This window comes from Hippocampus bargibanti, linkage group LG13 (assembly GCF_051943395.1).
Source record: "Hippocampus bargibanti isolate YZ-2025 linkage group LG13, ASM5194339v1, whole genome shotgun sequence".
In the NCBI taxonomy this organism is placed as follows: domain Eukaryota; kingdom Metazoa; phylum Chordata; class Actinopteri; order Syngnathiformes; family Syngnathidae; genus Hippocampus; species Hippocampus bargibanti.
In genome coordinates, this window is record NC_142746.1 from 3,358,589 (window position 1) to 3,381,067 (window position 22,479).

The 22,479-nt window shown below is 41.9% G+C and overlaps 1 protein-coding gene across 1 annotated transcript in view; it reads left to right on the forward strand.

Annotated features, from left to right (window-relative positions):
* hectd2 (HECT domain containing 2) overlaps positions 1-22,479 on the forward strand; it is a 45,790-nt gene that overhangs the window by 16,863 nt on the left and 6,448 nt on the right. Inside the window, exons 10-21 of the mRNA XM_089011413.1 lie at positions 639-762; positions 1,728-1,824; positions 1,904-2,011; positions 3,681-3,813; positions 4,857-4,945; positions 6,016-6,080; positions 6,798-6,891; positions 12,088-12,162; positions 16,961-17,048; positions 17,914-18,020; positions 19,407-19,522; positions 22,151-22,294. Of these exons, the coding sequence (XP_088867539.1) occupies positions 639-762; positions 1,728-1,824; positions 1,904-2,011; positions 3,681-3,813; positions 4,857-4,945; positions 6,016-6,080; positions 6,798-6,891; positions 12,088-12,162; positions 16,961-17,048; positions 17,914-18,020; positions 19,407-19,522; positions 22,151-22,294 (1,240 nt within the window). The remainder of the gene's footprint in view (positions 1-638; positions 763-1,727; positions 1,825-1,903; positions 2,012-3,680; positions 3,814-4,856; positions 4,946-6,015; positions 6,081-6,797; positions 6,892-12,087; positions 12,163-16,960; positions 17,049-17,913; positions 18,021-19,406; positions 19,523-22,150; positions 22,295-22,479) is intronic.

A 22,479-nucleotide genomic window follows, 5' to 3' on the forward strand; every position in this document is an offset into this window, starting at 1 on the left:
AACTAAGCCTATGTTGCTTAAGAAGTCGGGTGTAGGAATATATATATATATATATATATATACACACACACACAGTAAAGTCTCGTTATATCGATATCGGATATATCGATAGTCCCGGTTATATCGATATTTTTTCGGACTCCCTTGAATATCGATATAACGAGACTTTACTGTGCGTATATATATATATATATATATATATATATATATATATATATATATATATATATATATATATATATATATATATAGGGCCAATACTACCACCAAAAAAAATTAGCTCGCTGACGAAGCCTCTTGGATAAGAAGCGAAACATCCGACACCTTCAAACAAGTACAGATGATGGCTGATTTTAATTGTATGTATATTTTTTTAATAAAAACTGTCGCAATGCAGATTCACCATACATTATCATTTTCAACCTATAATATTTTAGAGACAAAAAAACAAAAATCTGCGTGTTGAAAATGAGTCCAAATTTGTTGGGAAGTGTATTCTTTCTTTTTTCATGGAGGATAACGAAAATGGCAGAATCTGTGTGCTCGATAGTCTGAAATTCTGAGAAAATGGCTAATTTTCAAGTTATAATTGATGACTTGCGTCAAAGTTGCTTTCATCTGTTTCTTGTGGCGTTCAGACGCAGCCAACAGCGTGTCGTCTCCTCCCATCATGCCTTTCACCGACTTTTACAACATCACGCTGGAGCACATCGACTTCATGGAGGAGTACAGAACCTGGCAGAGCTACGGAAACTCAAGCAGGTCGGTCGATGGTGCCCAATGGCGTCCTGGATGTTAGTCTACGTACACATAAGCAATCGCCTTTGCGAGTTCCATTCTTTACGGCAAACAAAAACACCCTCACATCGGCTAGCTTAGCCTAGCGGCCCAAATAAAAGGGGGAGGTTAATAATAACAAGAATAGTAATAATACATTTTATTTTCAAGCGCCTTTCAAAGCTCTCAAGGACACTTTACAGTGTCATGGTTACACAAAGATGAACAAATATGCCCACCAGCGATGACACAAAAGCTTAACGGCCATCTTGGTAAAGTCGCTGACTTTACCAAGATGGCTGCAATGGTGAAAACAAAGTCAAAAGACATGTATTTTTTTTCTGCGAGGACGTTGGCCTCTCAAACGTAAGACTTTCTTCTTAAAGATGAACAAATATGTGCATTGGCTTTAACCCGAAAGCTAACGGCCATCTTGGTAAAGTCACCGACTTTACCAAGATGGCCGCAGCTGCCAACACAAAGTCAAAAGACACAATTTTTTTAGGGACGTCAGCCTCTGAAACGTAAACGTTTCTTCTTTAAGGGAAGGTTACACGTGGATAAACAACTATGTGCATTGGCATTAACACAAATGTTTAACGGCCATCTTGGTAAAGTCGCAAGATGGCCGCAGCGGCGAACACAAAGACAAAAGACAGTGTTTTTTTTTCGGGGACTTCGGCCTCTCAAACATAAAAGTTTCTTCTTCTTAAAGGGAAGGTTAGATGTCAATGAACAAATATGTGCATTGGCTTTAACACAAAAGCTAACGGCCATCTTGGTAAAGTCACCGACTTTTCCAAAATGGCTGCAGTGGCGAACACAAAGTGAAAGATTATGTTGTTTTTTGTTTTTTTGTTTTTTTTTTTTTTTTTTTTTTTTTTTTTTTTTTTTGGGGGGGGGGGGGGGGGGGGGAATCGGCCTCTCACACATAAAAATGTCTTCTTTAGGTTCTCTTTCTGCCAGTTTCCCTTCATCCTGTCCACAACGGTGAAAAAGGCCATCATCCAGAAGGACTCGGAGCAGCAGATGATCAACCAGGCCAGGGTGAGCGCACCTCCTTGACCCTTTTCCCCCCTCACCATTCATCCTGCTGAGCACTTTTTGCCGCTCGGTTGTGCAACAGCAAAGCCTGGTGAACAAAGTGTCGCGACGGCAACGCGTGGACATGAACCTCCTCTTCCTCAACATCAAAGTGCGACGGGCGCAACTCCTCGCCGACTCGCTGGATGAGGTCAGTGCACTATTTATTTATTTGGATTGGATTGGATTGGATTGGATTTGCCTTTATTAGTCTCGCAGTGGAGAAATTTACATTTCACAGCAGCATTTATCTTTATTTATTTATTCATTTATTTATTTTGTTGTTTATTTTTGTCACGATTTGGGTGGCGACCAACGGGTGGCGCTGTCGGCCCCGCCGGCACCTGCACAGGTGTTGGTCGTTCCAATCCGTGGCAGACTGTCACGTTCTGGTTGGCGACCAATGGATAGCGCTGACGGCCCCGCCCTCAGTTGCACAGGTGTTGGTTGACCATTGTCGACCATGGTCGACCATACGACCATTACGTGTCGGGTCATTGTACTGTGTATGTGTTTGCTGCACCTTGTCAGGTTTGTTTCATCTTGGCAGACTTTTACTCTTGGTTTTCTTTGATACTTTGCACTTTTCTGTTCAGATGACTTTGATGTTTTCGATTTTGTTCCTGCTGACTTTATTTTCGTACAAGTTGTCAAATACAACCTGCTGCTCCCTCCTGCCTGCTTATTTTGGGATCCACCACCATAACCACCTTGCAAACCGTGACAATTTTATTTGTATTTATATTTTTTACGTGGTTGCTTGGTTCACCCTGGCGTGTTCTGTGAATATCTTCTGTTTTTCAACTTGCTTTCTCTCACCTTGAATTTAAAGGACAACTGACACAATTTTTTTTGTTTCCTAACTGACATCAGAAAAACGTTTTATAGCATCTAAAATACCCAAAACATGCAGGCTGATATTTTTAGTCAAATGCAAAACACCAATAAAAATGACTTTAAGTGTCCCAAAACTGCCACTAATGAACTCGAAACTGGGGAGATTCAGAAAATCCTGCCCCCTTGTTTGTGACATCACTATTGGTCACACACTGCCTTGCTCCAGAATCAAAACAATGGCTTCAGAGAGTTCAGATTCGGAGAAGATGCATTCTTGTTACTCATCCAGTTATGAATATGATTCAAATAGTTCTGAAGAGGAAAGCATAAATGTTTGCAATCGATTGAAGAAGTCCTTCCGTATCAATTCGAGCCATCTGGACTCCAATGTAGCGCCCAGAAAATACACAAGATGGCGCGCAAAATGGGCTGATTTTTCCGCTGGGAATTTGTGTCAACTTACACCTTCTTTATGCGTGTTACCGCAATTGGCTGCGACACACAACGATTCACCATTGCGTTATTTATGTAGTTTTCCTTCTAATATCACGATCAAGACGGTGTTTTCAGATGAAAAAAAAAGTACCCAAAATGCACTGTGTTGCTTTCTCGTTCACGAGCGTTCCTGATGTGACATCACTTTTGCGTCAACATCAACTCGAAAACAAGACTTCATGAATATTCAGCGCGAGTCTTAAAAAGTAAAATATAGCTATATGCGGTGGAATCTTTGTCAATTGCGCTCAGTAGAAGTCATTTGAAGTGATTTTACAAATTATAGACGCAACTTGTCTGGGGTTGTCGGTTGTCCTTTAAAATGGACAGTCCCAGAAATCACTCACGGAGCAAGAGCACCTCTAGTGGCGCGCCATAGAATGACAGCTGTGCTTCCATTTCCATGTTATTTTTTAAATCAATTCCAAGTAGCATCAATGGCGCCAACAGCCCGGCAACCCGACTTGACGCTATATGTGTGTCTTTAGTTAAGCAGGAAGCGCTGCGACCTGAAGAAGAAACTGCGTGTGACCTTTGTCGGGGAGGCGGGTCTGGATATGGGCGGCCTGACCAAGGAGTGGTTCCTGCTGCTCGTCCGACGGATCTTCCATGACGATTACGGTCCGTGCGCCATTCCCTTATTTAATGTTTTTTTTTCTTTTTGGCTCGCTCTTTATGTTCTTCTCTTCTTGATGTCTTTGCATGTTTTTAACTCATTCACTGCCAGATCATGTGCAAAAATGTGTCCACTCCTGTGCCAGGGTTTTTGTCATTGTCACTGAAATTGCAGGACCCGCAGAATATTGAGTTTTAGGACTACAGAAACATTCAATGCAACGTTAGAAACCTTAGACTCTCTTATTTCATCAGAAAAAAATAGTTAATTCCCATGTCTGGGTCTGGAGTTATCTGAGCTTGAAATGGGGGCGGATGTACAAAATACGATATAATACATTGTTGTATTCGGACATAATCTGCAATTTTCTTGTAGTCATGACATGCGATAACAAAGAATCCAAACCCATTTAACTGGCAGACGAAGGGCAAAAATGTGGATACTCCAGTGCCAGGGTTTTTGTCGTTTTCACTCAAAATGCAGGACCTACAGAATATTGAGTTTTAGAACGTCATAAACATTGAATTCAGTGTAAGAAACCGTAGACTCTCTTCTTTCATCAGGAAAAAAAGAGTTAATTCCTAAATTATATGGGTCTGAAGTTTTCTGATCTTGAATTGGGGGCAGCTATACAAAATACAATACATATATAGCGCTTTAACAATAGCCGAAGCTGTAACAGAGCACTAACATGGACAAAAGGCAAATGCAGCCCCCTAGTGGAACACTGCCAGAGTTCTGACCAGCGCTTTTCAGCACCCCCGCAAGAAAAACCAAAACCCAAACAAATTTGGAAATGGCGCTCCACGTCACACTTTTCAATTTCTGAATACATTTCAGGAATGGCAGCGAATGAGTTAAAAGCAAATGGCCGCTTCGACACCTTTTGGCAACGTAGCCATGGAAGCTCCTCCCCTTAATTCAACCTATTTCCTTAGCGACAAGTGGCCGCGAATGAGTTAACTTTTTCTTTCCGTACTACTCACCCCCCCGCCCCACCCCGCTTCACTCTTATCATAACGACGATGTATTACTGTGTGCCTCTCAGGAATGTTCAGCTACGTGAAGGAATCTCGCTGTCATTGGTTCAGCAGCTGGAAGTGTGACAACTACTCCGAGTTTCAACTCATTGGAACCGTATCCTTCATCTTCATTTTGTCATCTTCCTCACTTCACCCTCACTTAGCTCACACAAACACACGCGCACAACTGTGCCTTAAAAGCATTTGTCGGCGTTCGCCATCTGGTAGACGTCAAAGGTTACATAACCTAATAGGTGGCTTTTCCTGTGTGTGTGTGTGTGTGTGTGTGTGTGTGTGTGTGTGCGTGTGTGTGTGTGTGTGTGTGTGTGTGTGTGTGTGTGTGTGTGTGTGTGTGTGTGTGTGTGTGTGTGTGTGTGTGTGTGTGTGTGTGTGTGTGTGTGTGTGTGTTTTTATGACTTTTATGACTCTTATGAGGACCACTAACATTTTATACCATATGTAGTGAGGACATTTTTGACAAGTGAGGACCTGTTGGCTGGTCCTCACAAGTTTTTCATTCTAAAGGCTTCTAGAGGGTCTAGATATGCATCTGTTAAAGTTTCAGAAAGGTCCTCACAAATTCACCCAAAATGATTTTTGGTGTGTATTTTCATTTCACTTGGGTACACACACGTTTTGCTCACTGTGTGTGTTTATGTGTGAGAGGAAAAAGTTCATACCACAAAAAGTAAAACGATATTTTAACCAAATTCACAACAGGGGTGAGGACTTCGAATATACTCATTCAGAAACCTCAGTCCTGCTGTTATTTCAGTTTCAAGCCCACTTTTTGTGGGAAATGGAGTGACATTTAGCGTTCCAATGTAACACTAGTTATTCTCTAAACTTATCAGCAACGGTGGTCCTCACTCCTTATCTGGAGTTATCCGGACCTCACAAAACCATTGAAACAGGAATGTGTGAATGTGTGCGGAAGGAATGAAGCCATTGTGGGAAATGTGTATGTGTCCCTCTTGAGCCAAAGGCTTGTCGATGTTGGGAAGTGCTGTCTGGTCGCCATGGCGACAGTAAGCCGTGACAAAGTATAAACAGGGCACTGGGGGGAGGGAGGAGGGTTGGTGGATGTTTGAACTGTTTAATATTGACCCCTTTTGCACTGTTACATACATGGAGACGAATTTGTTGGTTGTCAGAGTGTGTGTGTTGTCCTTAACGTGTACTCAGCTAATGGGATTGGCAGTTTACAACAGTATCGCTCTGGATATCCACTTTCCACTTTACTGCTACAGGTCAGCGTGTGCCTTCTTTGAGCAAAAATGTGAATGCCCTGAATAAAAGATTTTTTTTCACATAAATACACAAAATACACACAAAAATAATACATTTCATTTCTAAGCGCCTTTCAAAACTCTCAAGGTCACTTTACAGTCACAGGATAAAGTTTTTCTGTGGGTGAGCAGCGATAGCCACACGCCCCAGCGTTCACTCAAACCGGAAGTAACTCAAATAGAAAGAAACCTAACTAGATATCTAATAGCTAGCTAATATACAGCTAGCTAGCCAGCTAGATAGCTAAAATATAGCCAGCTAGATATCTAATTGATTGTCAATAGATGGCTATCTAGCCAGATAGATAGCTAGATCTAAATACTTGGCCAATAAAGATTATTTATTATGTAAAGATTATAGATTTTGTAACTCAAATAGATAGAAAGCCAGCTACCTAGCTAATCGTTAGCCAATAAATAGGTAATAGCTAGATAGCCGCCAGCTAGACAGCTAATAGCTAGCCAACAGCTAGCCAGCTAACAGCTAGCCAGCTAACGGCTAGCTAGCTAATGTATAGCTAATACAAAATCATTTGTAACGGACCGAAAACATTTTTCTTCTCCCTTGGGCTGTCATAGATGATTCTGAGTCTATTAAGTCCTTATTAAGTCCTTTGTAAGAAATGCAAATGAATCATCGTGAGTGTTGACATTTAGCTGCCATTGTCTTTTTAACAGGAAGCTGTTAACTCCGCCCACCGCACCCTGCGACCCCAATGCCCCCGTCGGCATGGCGACCGCCACCTTAGATGACCTGCAGCAGATCATGCCGGTACGCCCGTTGACATTCTTAAAGGGAGAAAAAGTCACTTTGTGGTGAAATGTCCGCATTGTTATTCTTTTTGACTGAGCGAACGAACGCCATCGATTAACCTCGACGGTAGAAACTTGATTGGTCATCATCATCATCATCCAAAGTGATCCGGTAAAAAATGACTTTCCAAACATGGACTCCGATAAAAATGTGACCAAAAGCACTTTATTCATATAAAAATATCAAAGATATTTACATACGTCACTACCTCACTTTCCATACGACACTACCTCACTTTACATACAGAAATTACATGTATTGTCTGTTGTCAATTGTATGTCTTTTTTAGCCACGTTATAAGTGCCTTGCACGCTGGGTCCGAGAGGACATTAATTTCATCTGTGCTGTATGTCATGCATATTAGCATATTTGACAATAAAGCTGACTTTGACTTTGACTTTGAAGATGGACAAATTAAAAAAGATGACGCCAAGGCTAACCAAAAATGCTCACAAAGTGCAAGAATTAAATTAAATGTAAATTAAAAGATGGAAATATTTCACAATAATTAACTCATTGACTGCCAGGCGATGTGTGAAAATGTGTCGAATCCAATGCCAGGGTTTTTGTCATTGTTCCTCGAATTCCCGGACCCGCAGAATATTGAGTTTTCCGACTATATAAACATTGAATTCAGCGCAAGAAACCTGAGACTCTCTTCTTTCATCTGAAAAAAGAGTTAATAATAATAATAATAATAATACATTTCATTTATAAGCACCTTTCAAAACTCTCAAGGTCACTTTACAGTCACAGGATAAATTTTTGTGTGTGAGCAGCGACAGCCACACGCACCAGCGTTCACTCAACCCGAAAGTAAAAGGAAGCATATTAGCTATCTAGTTCGCTAGCTATCTATTAGCTACCTAGCATTATATTAGCTTGCTAACTAGCTAGCTTTCTATCTTTTTGAGTTATTCCGGGTTCAGTGAACGCTGGCGCATGTGGCTGCCGCTGCTCACCCACAGGCAAACGTATCCTGTGACTGTAAAGTGACCTTGAGAGTTTTGAATGGCGCTTAGAAATGAAATGTATTATTATATTATCAAATGTAGCCACAAGGGGGCACAAGCCAGTGTCTTATTGTGCCGGTCCCAAGCCCGGATAAATACAGAGGGTTGTGTCAGGAAGGGCATCCGACGTAAAAAAAATTGCCAAAACAAATATGCGAATCAAACCTATGAATCCCATACCGGATCGGTCGAGGCCCGGGTTAACAACGGCCGCCACTGGTACTGTTGACCCTCAGGGTGCCAGTGGAAAATGGACTACTGTTGGTCGAAGAAGGAGAGGAGGGAGGTGTGCCTGGAGGAAAAGAGAGAAATGGAACGCCAAGAGTATAGAACTAAGAGTAGGAACTTTGAATGTAGGAACAATGACAGGTAAAGGTAGAGAGCTGGTTGACATGATGCAGAGAAGGAAGGTAGACATACTGTGTGTCCAGGAAACCAGGTGGAAAGGGAGCAAGGCTAGAAGCTTAGGGTCAGGGTTTAAGTTGTTCTATCATGGTGAAGACAGAAAGAGAAATGGAGTTGGGGTTATCTTAAAAGAGGAGTTTGTTAGGAATGTCTTAGAAGTAAAAAGAGTATCAGATAGAATGATGAGTCTGAAGCTAGAAATTGAAGGCGTGATGTTCAATGTTGTTTGTGGGTATGCCCCACAAGTAGGATGTGAGCTGGCGGAGGAGAAATTTTGGTTGGACTTTGATGAAGTCATACAGAAAATGCCGAGAAGTGAGAGGGTTGTAATTGGTGGAGACTTCAACGGACATGTTGGCGCAGGAAACAAAGATGATGAGGAGGTGATGGGCAGGTTTGGACTCCAGATGAGGAACGCTGAAGGACAGATGGTGGTTGACTTTGCTAAGAGAATGCAAATGGCTATTGTGAATACTTTCTTTCAGAAGAGACAGGAACATAGGGTGACCTATAAGAGTGGAGGCAGAAGTACACAGGTAGACTACATTTTGTGTCAACGGCGCCATCTAAATAAAGGAAATCAGTGACTGCAAAGTAGTGGTTGGTGAGAGTGTAGCCAGACAGCATAGGATGACGCTGGCAGTGAGGAAGATGAAGAAACCAAAGGCTGAAGTGAGGACAAAATGGAAGAGTGTTGCATGACATTTAGGAAGGAGGTAAGACAAGCACTGGGTGGGCAAGAGGTCCTTCCAGATGACTGGCAAACTACAGCGAACATAATCAGAGACACAGGTCGGAAAGTACTTGGTGTATGGAGTGGAAGAACGGTAGACTTGGTGGTGGAATGGGGAGGTGCAGGAGTGTATACAGAGAAAGAGGTTAGCAAAGAAGAAGTGGGACACTGAGAGGACGGACGAGAGTAGACAGCAGTACAAGGAGATGCAGCGCACGGTTAAAGTAAAGGTGGCAAAGGCCAAACAAGAGGCCTATGATGACTTATATGCTCGGCTGGACAGCAAGGAAGGTGAGACTGATCTTTACAGGCTGGCGAGACAGAGAGACAAAGATGGTAAGGACCTGCAGCAGGTTCAGGTAATTAAGGACATATATAGCAATGTATTAACAGGTGCCAGTAGTGTGATGGCAAGATGGAAAGAGTACTTTGAAGAATTGATGAATGAGGAAAATGAGAAGGAACAAAGAGTAGAAGACGTGACTGTTGTGGACCAAGACGTAGCAAGCATTAGCAAGGATGAAGTGAGGAGGGCGCTGAAGAGGATGAAGGGCGGAAAGGCACTCGGATTTACCAATCGAGGTATGGAAGTGTCTTGGAGAGGTGGCGGTGGTGTTCCTGACTGGCTTATTCAACAAGATCTTAGATGGTGAACAGATGCCTGAAGAATGGAGACGAAGTGTACTCGTGCCCATTTTTAAGAACAAAGGAGATGTGCAGAGTTGTACTAATTACAGAGGAATAAAGTTGATGAGCCATACAATGAAACTCTGGGAAAGAGTAGTTGAAGCTAGAATAAGAGCAGAAGTGAACATTTGTGAGCAGCATGGCTTCATGCCAAAAAAGAGTACAACAGATGCAGTGTTTGCTTTAAGAATGCTGATAGAGAAGTACAGAGAAGGTCAGAAGGAATTGCATTGTGTCTTTGTAGATCTGGAGAAAGCGTATGACAGGGTGCCCAGAGAAGAGCTGTGGCATTGCATGAGGAAGTCTGGAGTGACGGAAAAGTATGTCAGAGCGGTGCAAGACATGTATCATGACTGTAAGACAGTTGTGAGGTGCGCTGTCGGTATGACTGAGGAATTCAAGGTGGAGGTGGGACTCCACCAGGGGTCAGCTCTGAGCCCCTTCTTGTTTGGTATGGTCATGGACAGGCTGACAGACGATGTTAGACAAGAATCTGCTTGGACCATGATGTTTGCAGATGACATTGTGCTCTGTAGCGAGGACTGGGAACAGGTGGCGGAGAAACTAGAGATGTGGAGATATGCCCTGGAAAGGAGAGGAATGAAGATCAGTCGCAGCAAGACGGAATATATGTGTGTGAATGAGAGGGATCCAAGTGCAAGAGTGATGCTACAGGGGGAAGAGGTAAAGAAGGTGGAGGATTTTAAGTACTTGGGGTCAACTGTCCAGAGCAATGGAGAGTGTGGAAAAGAGGTTAAGAAGCGTGTCCAGGCAGGCTGGAGCGGCTGGAGAAAAATGTCAGGTGTGATGTGTGATAGGAGGGTTTCAGCTAGGATGAAAGGAAAAGTATATAAAACCGTGGTCAGACCAGCCATGATGTTTGGACTGGAGACAGTGCCACTGAAGAAAAGACAGGAAGCAGAGCTGGAGGTAGCAGAGCTGAAGATGTTGAGGTTTTCTTTGGGAGTGACCAGGTTGGATAGGATCAGGAATGAGTACATTAGAGGGACAACTCATATTAGAGGCTTTGGAGAGAAAGTCAGAGAGGCCAGACTGAGATGGTTTGGACATGTCCAGAGGAGAGAGAGCGACTATATCGGGAGAAGGATGCTGAGCCTTGAACTGCCAGGCAGGAAACTGAGAGGAAGACCAAAGAGGAGGTTTATGGATATGGTCAAAGAGGATATGAAGGTAGCTGGTGTGAGAGAAGAGGATGCACAAAACCGGGATAGATGGAGGACATTGATTCGCTGTGGCGACCCCTGAGGGGAAAAGCCGAAAGGAAAAGAAGAAGATTATCAAATAGATAGAAAGCTACTTTACAAGCTTATTTCACAACATTAGCAGTCAAGTAGAAAAATGACAATCGCTTACATATGCTAACATTACAGCTAAATTCTTTTTCCATCGAAGAAATTCCTTAACAATTGCCAAAATATTGAATTTATAATATAGAATTTGAAAATGGAACTCCACTTTCAAAAAATGTTAGACATTTGAATTTACTAGCTTATTTAACAACATCAGCAGTCAAGTAGAACAAGCTGATTTGAGTTTATTAGCATTTGGCTGCCCTCAATAACTGTTTGAAAACACTAAGTACATCTCAACTTGTAAATACCCAAATAATATATACCGTGAATCTTACAGTTTAATTGAGTGATTTCCAAATAAGTAATCTATGAATTTATTGTGTGATGAGACGATTAAACATTTTGTTTCACTGTCATCACGGCCGAAATGAGTTTGACATTCTTGGTCGATGAAATTGCCTGTTTCCGTTGCACTTCCCGCTATGACCACCCTATGGAGCCAAAGTTAAACTATTGACTCGACACACTGACTCCTTTGTCGAGTTTAACTGCGCACTTATTTTGTCGGTGTGTGTATGTGTCTTTCTGTTAAAGTTAGCAAGAGGCAAAGAACAGAGCACAACCCTTCCAAAAGGTCACAGAAACACGCACACACGCACACACACACACACACACACACACACACACACACACACACACACACACACACACACACACACACACACACACACACACACACACACACACACACGCACGCACACACACACACACACACACACACACAGCGAAGACAGGCTTGTGTGCTAAAAGCGAGCCAGTAGTTGTGTAACAGGTGCGCAAAAAGAGCAGCCTGTTACCTTGACTGAGTATCCAAATAAATCATATCACCTCGTGTGTGTGTGTGCGTGTGTGTGTGTGTGTGTGTGTGTGTGTGTGTGTGTGTGTGTGTGTGAGTGTGTGTGTGTGTGTGTGTGTGTGTGTCCGTGTGTGTGTGTGTGGACAGGAGCTGGCTCACGGTTTGCAGGAGCTGCTGAATTTCGACGGGAACGTGGAGGACGACGTGTGCCTCACTTTCCAGGTTGTCATGCGCAAATTTCAAAGTCGTGCAGTTCAACTGAGGGAAAATTCGCATTTTTGGCTGCCACAAGGGATTATTTTCATCATGGGTGACTCTGTCGTTCTTTAATTTAAAAAAATATATTTTTGAAAACATGGATGAATTTTAACTTTGGTCTCTTCACCCAAAAAGAGGAGATTCCAAATTTACTGTGCAAAAAAAAAAAGAGTAAACAGCTGATAGTTCGCTTACTGGTTTTGGATTGTATAGCCTTGTACATTAGCCTTTATTAGCTTTGTTAGCTTTGCAGTGCAGAAATGTACATTTCATAGCAACAAAGTGATGAAAGTAAGAGGAAAGGAAAGGAAGAATTAGAAAAACAAAACACAGGAGCTGCTGTAAAGGCAGCCACTCTCGCGGCACCATTTTGAAGCAAAATAATAATAATAATGTGACACGACACAAAAACACAAACATTTCTTCAATTTTAAGCACTATCTGCACCCTCTTTGTTGCATTAAGCAGTTCTAGATGAAAGAGGACAGGATCAAAGCGTCATTTTCACCAGTGGATCAGTGACGTCATGGTGGAATGTGCACGTTTGCTACAAGCTAAATGTTGAAAGCAAACACGAAGCTGTAGCACCCATTGACAAAAAGAGATCGTCTCACATCTCCTCTCCCACGTAATGTAAATCCGTTTCAATTCCAATCCGCGGCAGTTTCACATACGCCACAGAATGTCCAACAGCACCGAGCTTTCCGATGAACAAAGCGGGGCTGTGAAAATGCTGCCCATGACAGGCGCAAAAAAGCACAATGACCCCAAAGCTGTCCAGCGATGACAGTCAAATGGCACCGACATTCTTCCCAAATCAAAAACAATGCTGGCATATTCGTGCTGCGGAAAAGTCGCAACCGCTCTGCACAGTATCCGCCTTCATGAACGTCATAGCCAAAAATGCTGAAAAAGAATCCGTATCTGTTGCGTTTGGCTCCATCAAAAAAAAAACAATAATTCCAAAGTAAAAGCCATTATTTGTCTTGGAAAAACAATCAGTCTGCTTTCCCGAATGATCACACAAGATTGCGCAATATCTCCAGGTGACAGGATGACTTCCCGTTATTTTAAAGGCCAACCGACAAGTTGCGTCCATAATTTGTAAAATCACTTCAAACGACTTCTACTGAGCGCATTTTACAAAGATTCCACCGCATATAGGTATATTTTACGTTTTAAGACTCGTGCTGAATATTCATGAAGTCTTGTTTTTGAGTTGATGACGATGCCCTAAGTGAGGGAATGCCCCTGACCGAGAAAGTGACACATAATGCAGTTTGGGTACTTTTTTTCGTCTGAAAACACTGTGTTGATGCCGAAATTAGAAGGAAAACTACATAAATAACGCGATGATGAATTGTTTTGTGTCGCAGCCAATTGTGGTAACACGCATAAAGAAGGTGTAAGTTGACACAAATTGCCAGCGGACAAATCAGCCCATTTCCCATGGAGCTTGGGCGCCATGTTGTGCATTTTCTGGGCGCGACATTGGAGTCCAGGCGGCTCGAATTGATACGGAAGGACTTCTTGAATCGATTGCAAACATTTATGCTTTCCTCTTCAGTACTATTTGAATCATATTCATAACTGGATTGAATTGAATTGAATTTACCTTTATTAGTCTCACAGTGGAAAAATTTACATTGAGTGACAAAAAAGCATCTTTTCCAAATCTGAACACACTGAAGCCCTTGTTTTGATTCTGGAGCAAGGCAGTTTGTGAAGGAGTATCCTGGCGTGACGTCACGAACGAGGGGGTGGGACTTTCTGAATCTCCCCAATTCTGAGCTCATTTTGTGGCAGTTTTGGGACACTTGAACTCATTTTATTGGTGTTTTGCATTTGACTAAAAATATCAGCCTGTGTGTTTTGGCTATTTTAGATGCTATAAAACGTTTTTCTGATGTCAGTTGGGAAATAAAAAAATAGTGTCGGTTGTCCTTTAAGTGAAGCAGATAATCGGTGTCACCAAAATAGCTCGTTTCGTCTGTTACTATTTACGACGGTCTGCTACCACCAACGACAACTCGTGACTGTCTTGTTCATGACGATCACCTTCCAAATGAGCCTTTACAAAAAGCCTCTGCATCAATTCTCTGTACGTTGTTGAGTGACTACATGAAATATCATGTCCGTGGACGGAATGTCATCCACGAATTCAAAGGGCACGCACGCACATTGGTGTTCTTCTTCCTCCTGAAGTGAAAGCAGCAGCTGACTTCTAAAAGTAAGCCACATCAAAGAGGAGCCAAATATTACGTAGAAAGCCATAGCGGGGGGAGGGTGCGTGCACGGGCAAGCTACCTGTGGAATGTGGCTACCGGCTAGTAGGAAGTCACTCCAGACCGTTTCGCTCGATTGACGTGACATTGACTGACTTTTGTTTTATCAAGAAAAGCTCCAAAATGATAGTCAGAGCTTTTTGATAGCGTCGAGTTTCCGACAAGGTAAGGGAATGGAGTTCATGTCCATTTGTACGTTCAAGTTTTAATAATAACAATAAATTTCATTTATAATAACAATAATACATTTTATTTCTAAGCACCTTTCAAAACTCTCAAGGTCACTTTACAGTCATAGAAGAAGTTTTTCTGTGGGTGAGCAGCGGCAGCCTCACGCGCCAGCGTTTGCTCAACCCGGAAGTAAATAGATAGTCAGCTAGCTAGCCAGCCAGTAGATAGCTAATAGCCAACAGATAGCTCGCCAGATAGCCAATAGAAAGCTAAATAGAGAGAAAGCTAGCTAGCCAGCTAGTAGATAGCTAATCAGAATCAGAAAACCTTTATTCGTCCCACAATGGGGAAATTTGCAGTCCACATCAGCAATTGAAAGGGGATGGGGTGGGGGTGAAAGGATAGAAAACAAGATATTCTGAGCATAACAAAATAAAATAATAATAATAAATAAATAATAGATAGCCAGATTAATAGCCACCTAGGTAGCCATATAGCCAATAGAAAGCTAATTAGAGAGAATGCCAGTCAGCCAGCTAGTAGATAAGCGCCTTTCAAAACTCAAGGTCAACTTTACAGTCACAGGATAAAGTTTTTATGTGGGTGAGCAGCGGCAGCCACATGCGCTCAACCCCGAAGTAACTCTAATAGATAGAAAGCTAGCTAGCTAGCTAATGGATAGCAAATATATAGCCAACAGCTAGACAGTTTACAGCCAGCCAGCTAGATAGCTAGTAGCTAGCCAACTAACCAATGGCTAGCTAATAGATAGCCAGATAGCTATGACCCAGTCAGCTAGACAGCTAATAGCTAGCCAGCTCGCTAATGGATTAAATCCAAAATCAACCTAAAAGCGGCTCTAAAGTGTGTCTTCTCTAGGTAGCACGTACGTCGAACCTTGTCTGTGATCATGTGTTGCCCTGGTGTACATATAAACTGTAAAAAAAAAAAATATATATAAATATATCAGTCCCTTGCACTTTGTCCTCCATAGTACACTACACACATGTTGCTTATCATACTGTACCACTATCGAGTTCCTATTCATAGCATGATTGTAGCCCAATATGGCAGATACCTGTAGAAAATGAGGTGCCTGATTTGAAATGGCTGTTTGTGTTCATTTTTTTTAATCGCTTTTGGCACAGGTGTCAAAGTCAAGGCCTGGGGCCAAATCTGGTCTGCCACGTCATTTCATTCGGCCCATGGCAGCAATTCAAGCATGTCAAGTGACATGATGCTTGCTAAAGTTTGACACCCATGTTTTATGGGATTGTATTCGGACATAATCTGCAATTTTCCATTTTCTAGTCATGACATACTAACAAAGAAGAATCCAAACCATTTTAACTCATTCACTGCCAAAAAAATGTACAGGAGTGTATACATTTTTGTGCAAAAATGTCTACACTCCTGTGCCAAGGTTTTTGTCATTTTCACTCCAATTGCAGGACCCACAGAATATTGAGTTTTAGGACAACATAAACATTCAATTCAGCGTTAGAAACCCTAGACTCTCTTCTTACAACAGAAAAAAAGAATTTATTTCTATATGTTATGGGTCTGGAGTTATCTGACCTTGAAATGGGGGTGGCTGTACAAAATACAATACAATACATATTGGTTTATATAGCGCTTTAATAAGAACTGAAGCTGTAACAAATCGCTAACATGGACAAAAAGCAAATGCTGTATGGAAGGGAAAAAACAGAGGTCTGACCAGCGCTTTATCGGCACCCCCCGCAAGAAAAAGCAAAACCCAAACAAGTTCGGCGTCACACTTTTCAATTCTCAAATAAATTCGGGAATGTCAGTGAATTAGTTAATAGCAAGCACTCTGACAAACATGCTAACAAAACAACCAGTCGAGTTGCTAACGAGACGTGCTAGGGCTTTCAATTTACACTCGAAATATTACAAGTGCTAATAAACATTCTAGCAAACATGGTGACAGACTTGCTTATAGCTTAGCATGCTTATTTAGATAGTATGTGATTGTTATCCCTTCTTACAATGCCGATAAACAAACATCTCAGCACTTGATCATGAGATGATAGCCATGCTAACCAGTAAGCTAATGACCGTGCGAATTAATATGCTACACGCTATGTACAGGCTATTGAACAGGTTCATCAACGAATATACACATAAAGTACATTTTGACGATTCTTAGCCATGCTCACAAACACCCTACTGAACATGTTAGCAAACATGCTAATAAGTTGTCTCATGAATATGCTAACATCTAACAAAAAACATTATTATTCATAAACGTGTTTACAAAAATGATAATTTTGTGTTCGCAGGTGTCACAGGAGGAACTCGGAGTGGTCAAAATGTACAACCTGAAGCCAGGAGGAGATAAAATTGCTGTCACCAAACATAACCGGAAGGGTATGCTCAGTTTGTTGCTATCAATATTTGACACAATATTTGTGTCTTTCATATGCGCGTAAAAGACAACCGTCACAATTTTTTTTGTTTCCTTAATGACATCAGAAAAACATTTTATAGCATCTAAAATACCCAAAACACGCAGGCTGATATTTTTAGTCAAATGCAAAACACCAATAAAAATGACTTCAAGTCAATGTCAAAACATCGGCTTCTCAAAAATCACATCGGCGAATCAAAACAATGGCTTCAGAGAGTTCAGATTCGGAGAAGATGCTTTCTTCTATACTCATCCAGTTATGAATATGATTCAAATAGTTCTGAAGAGGAAAGGATAAATGTTTGCAATTGATTAAAGAAGTCCTTGCGTATCAATTTGAGCCGTCTGGACTCCAATGTAGCGCCCAGAAAATGCACAAGATGGCGCACAAGCTCCATTGGAAATGGGCTGATTTGTCCGCTGGGAATTTGTGTCAACTTACACCTTCTTTATGCGTGTTACCGCAATTGGCTGTGACACACGATGATTCCCCATCGCGTTATTTATGTAGTTTACCTTGTAATTTTGCCATCAACACTGTGTTTTCAGATGAAAAAAAGTACCCAAAATGCATTGTGTGTCACTTTCTCGGTCAGGGTCGTCACTTAGGGCATCGTCATCAACTCAAAAACAAGACTTCATGAATATTCAGCGCGGGTCTTAAAACGTACAATATAGCTATATGCGCTGGAATCTTTCTAAAATGCGCTCAGTAGAAGTCATTTGAATTGATTTTACAAATTATGGACGCAACTTGTACGGAGGTGTCGGTTGTCCTTTAATGTGTGTTGTTGTTATTGTGTTTGTCTCTCACCCCTCCATCAGAGTACGTTCAGCTGTACGTAGACTTCCTGCTGAATAAATCCATCTCCAAGCAGTTTGCCGCCTTCTACCACGGCTTCCACAGCGTCTGCGCCTCCGATGCCCTCATGGTCAGTCGGGTGATGCGTTCTTACTTTATACGCGTGATGCGTACATTTGCAATATGCAAACAACGCGATGAATTTGAGGAAGCACTTAAAATGTTTAACAACAAATTAATGAATAACTAGTTTTTAAATTTTGAAGTCATAAATAGTGATTTATTGTGGTTTATATTCAACAATTTGACACTTTGGTTCGGATTTTAGCTTGCATCATGGAATCTCACAAGTTAAATTTGCCTCAGCGGGCCGAATAAAATGATGTGGCGGGCCAGATTTTGCCCCCGGGCCTTGACTTTAACACATATGATGTGAAGGATTAGCCAGCGAACTGATGAGAAAGAAAGCTAGCAAGCTCGATCGCCTGCTAGCTCGATCGCCTGCTAGCTCGATCGCCTGCTTGCTCGGTCGCCTGCTTGCTCGATCGCCAGCTATTTTGATCACTCGCTAGCTTGATCACTAGCTAGCTTGATAGTGAGCTAGCTCAATCACTAGCTAGTTTGATAGTTAGCTAGCTCGATTGCTAGCTAGCTCGATCGCTAGCTAGATCGATTGCTAGCTAGCTTGATCGCTTGCTAGCTCGATCGCCAGCTATCTCGATCACTAGCTAGCTCGATCGCTAGCTAGCTCGATCACTAGCTTTCTCGATCGCTAGCTTGATCACTAGCTAGCTCAATCGCTCACTAGCTTGATCACTAGCTGGCTTGATAGTTAGCTAGCTAGCTCGATCGCTAGCTAGCTCGATTGCTTTCTAGCTCGATCGCCAGCTAGCTCAATCGCTTGCTAGCTCGATCGTGAGCTTGCTCAATCACTAGCTAGCTAGCTAGCTCTATAGATGACTATGAATTTCACCAGCTTGATTTGCTTTAGCGGACCGAATAAAATGAGGTGACGGGCCAGATTTGGCCCATGGGCCTTGACTTTGACACCCGTGCCATACTAGCTTGTAGCTCACCGACTCAATACGCCCCCCCCCCTCCCTCCTGAATTCACACGTGCGACATTACACACACGATACGCACGCAATAGGTTGCAGGTTACGCATAGGCCGTTCTCATGCACGTCACACACGTTTGTGGTTTGGCGGCGCCTTGTAAGTCTTCTTCAACAGGAAGTTGGTACAATGTCGGCATGTCAACTTCCTGCTTTTGATTTCCCACTCCGCTAACTTTTTACTCGATGACGTCACGCTGACCCACAAAAAAAATACGCATCAAAGGCGTACAAGTGTCCAAGTCAAGGCCCGGGGGCCAAATCTCCCCTGCCACATTATTTTATTCGGGCCATGAAAGCAAATCAAGCATGTCAAGTTCCATGATGCTAGCTAAAGTCCGAACCAAAATTTCTAACCGAACCGCAATAACAATTGATGCGCTTCCCCCGCTCTCACGGCAGCTGCTTCGTCCCGAAGAAGTGGAGATGTTGGTGTGCGGCAGTCCTCAGCTGGATATGACCGCCCTGCAGAAAGCCGCGCATTATGAAGGATACAGCAAGAATGACGCCACCATCAGGTAATTGACGCGAAATTGTATTTTTGAAAAGCGGTCCTGCACCGTCGAGCGAACAACAAAATGGCAGAAGAATCCATGACGTACACATTTTAACCCCTTTACTGCCAGACGATGTTTAAAAAATTGTCCACTCCAGTACCAGGGTTTTTGTTATTTTCACTCCAATTGCAGGACCCACAAAATATTGAATTTTAGGACTACATATACATTGAATTCAGCATAAGAATCCGTGGACTCTCTTCTTTCATCAGAAAAAAAAGAGTGAATTCCTAAATTCTATGGGTTATATGGGAAATGAGTGCAAATTTGGGAATGGTGCTCCACGTCACACTTTTCAATTCCTGAATAAATTCAGGAATGGCAGGGAATGAGTTCATAAATGCCCTCCCACAAGCGCAGTGCACTTATGTGTTCTCCTTCTAATTTCGCCATCAACCCGGATCAACACGAAGTTTTCGGACCAATCAAAGTATTGCAAAATGCATTGAGGTGATGCAAGGTATGTCCTTTGTCGCTGAGGGGCGTTCCTTCGGTGACGTAGGGTGAGGACTCGTCACCAACTCAAAAACAAGACTTCCGGAATATTCAGCGCGAGTCTTAAAACGTAAAATATAGCTATATGCGGTGGAATCTTTGTAAAATACGCTCTGCAGAAGTCATTTGAAGCCATTTTACAAATTATGGACACAACCGTTGTCACAAGACGTCGGTTGTCCTTTAACTCGCCAAGTAACACAAAGTACATGAAACCAAACAAATCGACATACACTCGCACAGCGGAGTCATCTCAAAGTGAAAACAAGCCGCCTCATGGATCTTTTTATGCAAATTGTATTAACTCATTCACTGCCAGACATGTGCAAAAATATGTCTACTGCAGTGCCAGGTTTTTTGTCATTGTCACTTGAATGCCAGGACCCACTGAATATTGAGTTTTGGGACTACATGAACATTCAATGCAGCATAAGAAACCGTACAATCTCTTCTTTCATCAGAAAAAAAGGTTAATTCCTAAATGATATGGATCTGGAGTTATCTGAGCTTGAAATGAGGGTGGCTGTCCAAAATACAATGCAATACATACATATTGGTTTATATAGCGCTCGAACAACAGCTGAAGCTGGAACAAAGCTCTAACATGGGAAAAAGGAAATACTGCCCCCTCGTGGAAGGGAAAAACATTGGCAGAGGCCATGGCCAGTGTTTTATCGGCACCCAAACAATAGAAGAACAAAACCCAAACAAATTCGGGAATGGCGCTCTGTCATATTTTTATTTTTATTTACTTTACGTTACTTCCGGGTTGAGTGAACGCCGGCGTGTTTGGCTGCCGCTGCTCACCCGCAGAAAAATATCCTGTGTAAAGTGTCCTTGAGAGTTTTGAAAGGCGCTTATAAATGAAATGTATTATTATATTATTATTAAATACAGTAAAGTCTCGTTATATCGATATTCAAGGGAGTCCGAAAAAATATCGATATAACCGGGACTATCGATATATCCGACCCTGTTTGCATGTAATTTTCTCCGTGCATGCATAGAAATAGTATCGATATAACCGGGACTATCGATATATCCGATATCGATATAACGAGACTTTACTGTAGATAGAAAGCTAGCTCGCTGGCTAATAGATAGCTAATAGCTAGCTAGATAGATAGCAAATAGAGAGCAAGCTTGCTTGATAGATAGCTAGCCAGCTAGATAGCAAATAGAGAGCTAGCTAGCTAGCTAGATACAGTAGCTAGCCAGCTAGCAAATAGAGAGCTTATGTTTATATAATTATGTTATTGTTAATTCTATACTCCATTTGAACCTATTTGATACTTTGCTTTGATTTTATTTATATTTTTTATTATTATTGTGTGACTGTAAAGTGTCCTTGAGAGTTTTGAAAGGCGCTTATAAATGAAATGTATTATTATTAATATTGTTATTATTATGCAAGATTATATTATCCATGGCGTCTTCACCGCTTTGTGAAGATCTGCACGTCCTCAGTGGATTAAAAATCGAGTTTTTGTGTGTGTGTTTGTATGACTAGTCTTGTCAGGACATTTTATAACATTTTATACCATACATAGTGAGGACATTTTTCGACAAGTGAGGACATTTTGGCCAGTCCTCACAAGTTTTTCATTCTAAAGGCTTCTAGAGGGGCTATATATGTATCTGTTAAAGTTTCAGAGAGGTCCTCACAAATGCATCCAAAATTATTTTTTGGTGTGTATTTTCATTTCATGTGGATACACACACTTTTTACTCACTGTGTGTGTTTATGTGTGTGTGTGTGCGTGGTTAATGAGAGGAAAAGGTTCATACCACAAAAAGTAAAATGATATTTTAACCAAATTCACTACAGGGGTGAGGACTTTGAATGTACCCATTCAGAAACCTCACTCCTGCTGTTATTTCAGTTTCAAGTCCACTTTTTCTTCCTTTTTTTAAAGAAGTTGAATTGGGAAATGTCGTGACATTTAGTCTTCAAATGTAACACTAGTTGTTCTCTAAACTTATCAGCAACGGTGGTCCTCACCCCTTATCTGGAGCTATCCGGACCTCACAAAACGATTGAAACAGGAATGTGTGTGTGTGTGTGTGCGCGTGCATATGTGTGTGTGTGTTCAGGAATTTCTGGGAGGTGGTGCTGTCATTCCCTGTGGATCTTCAAAAGAAACTTCTGCACTTTGCAACCGGAAGCGACCGAATCCCTGTGGGAGGGATGGCCGAGCTCAACTTCAAAATCTCCAAGATCGACGCACCCACCGACTGGTACGAGCCGAAACGACATTTGTGAACATGCGAGGTGCCGCGTCCTCGTCGCCGTTGTCACATGTGTGCAAACAACCCCCCTGCCCCCAAGGCAAAATCAACCGTGCAAAATAAAAATTCTTGACTTTACAATGACAGTGTTGAGAAGAAAAACAAATATATTTTTTTTTTTTTTAATAAGCTAA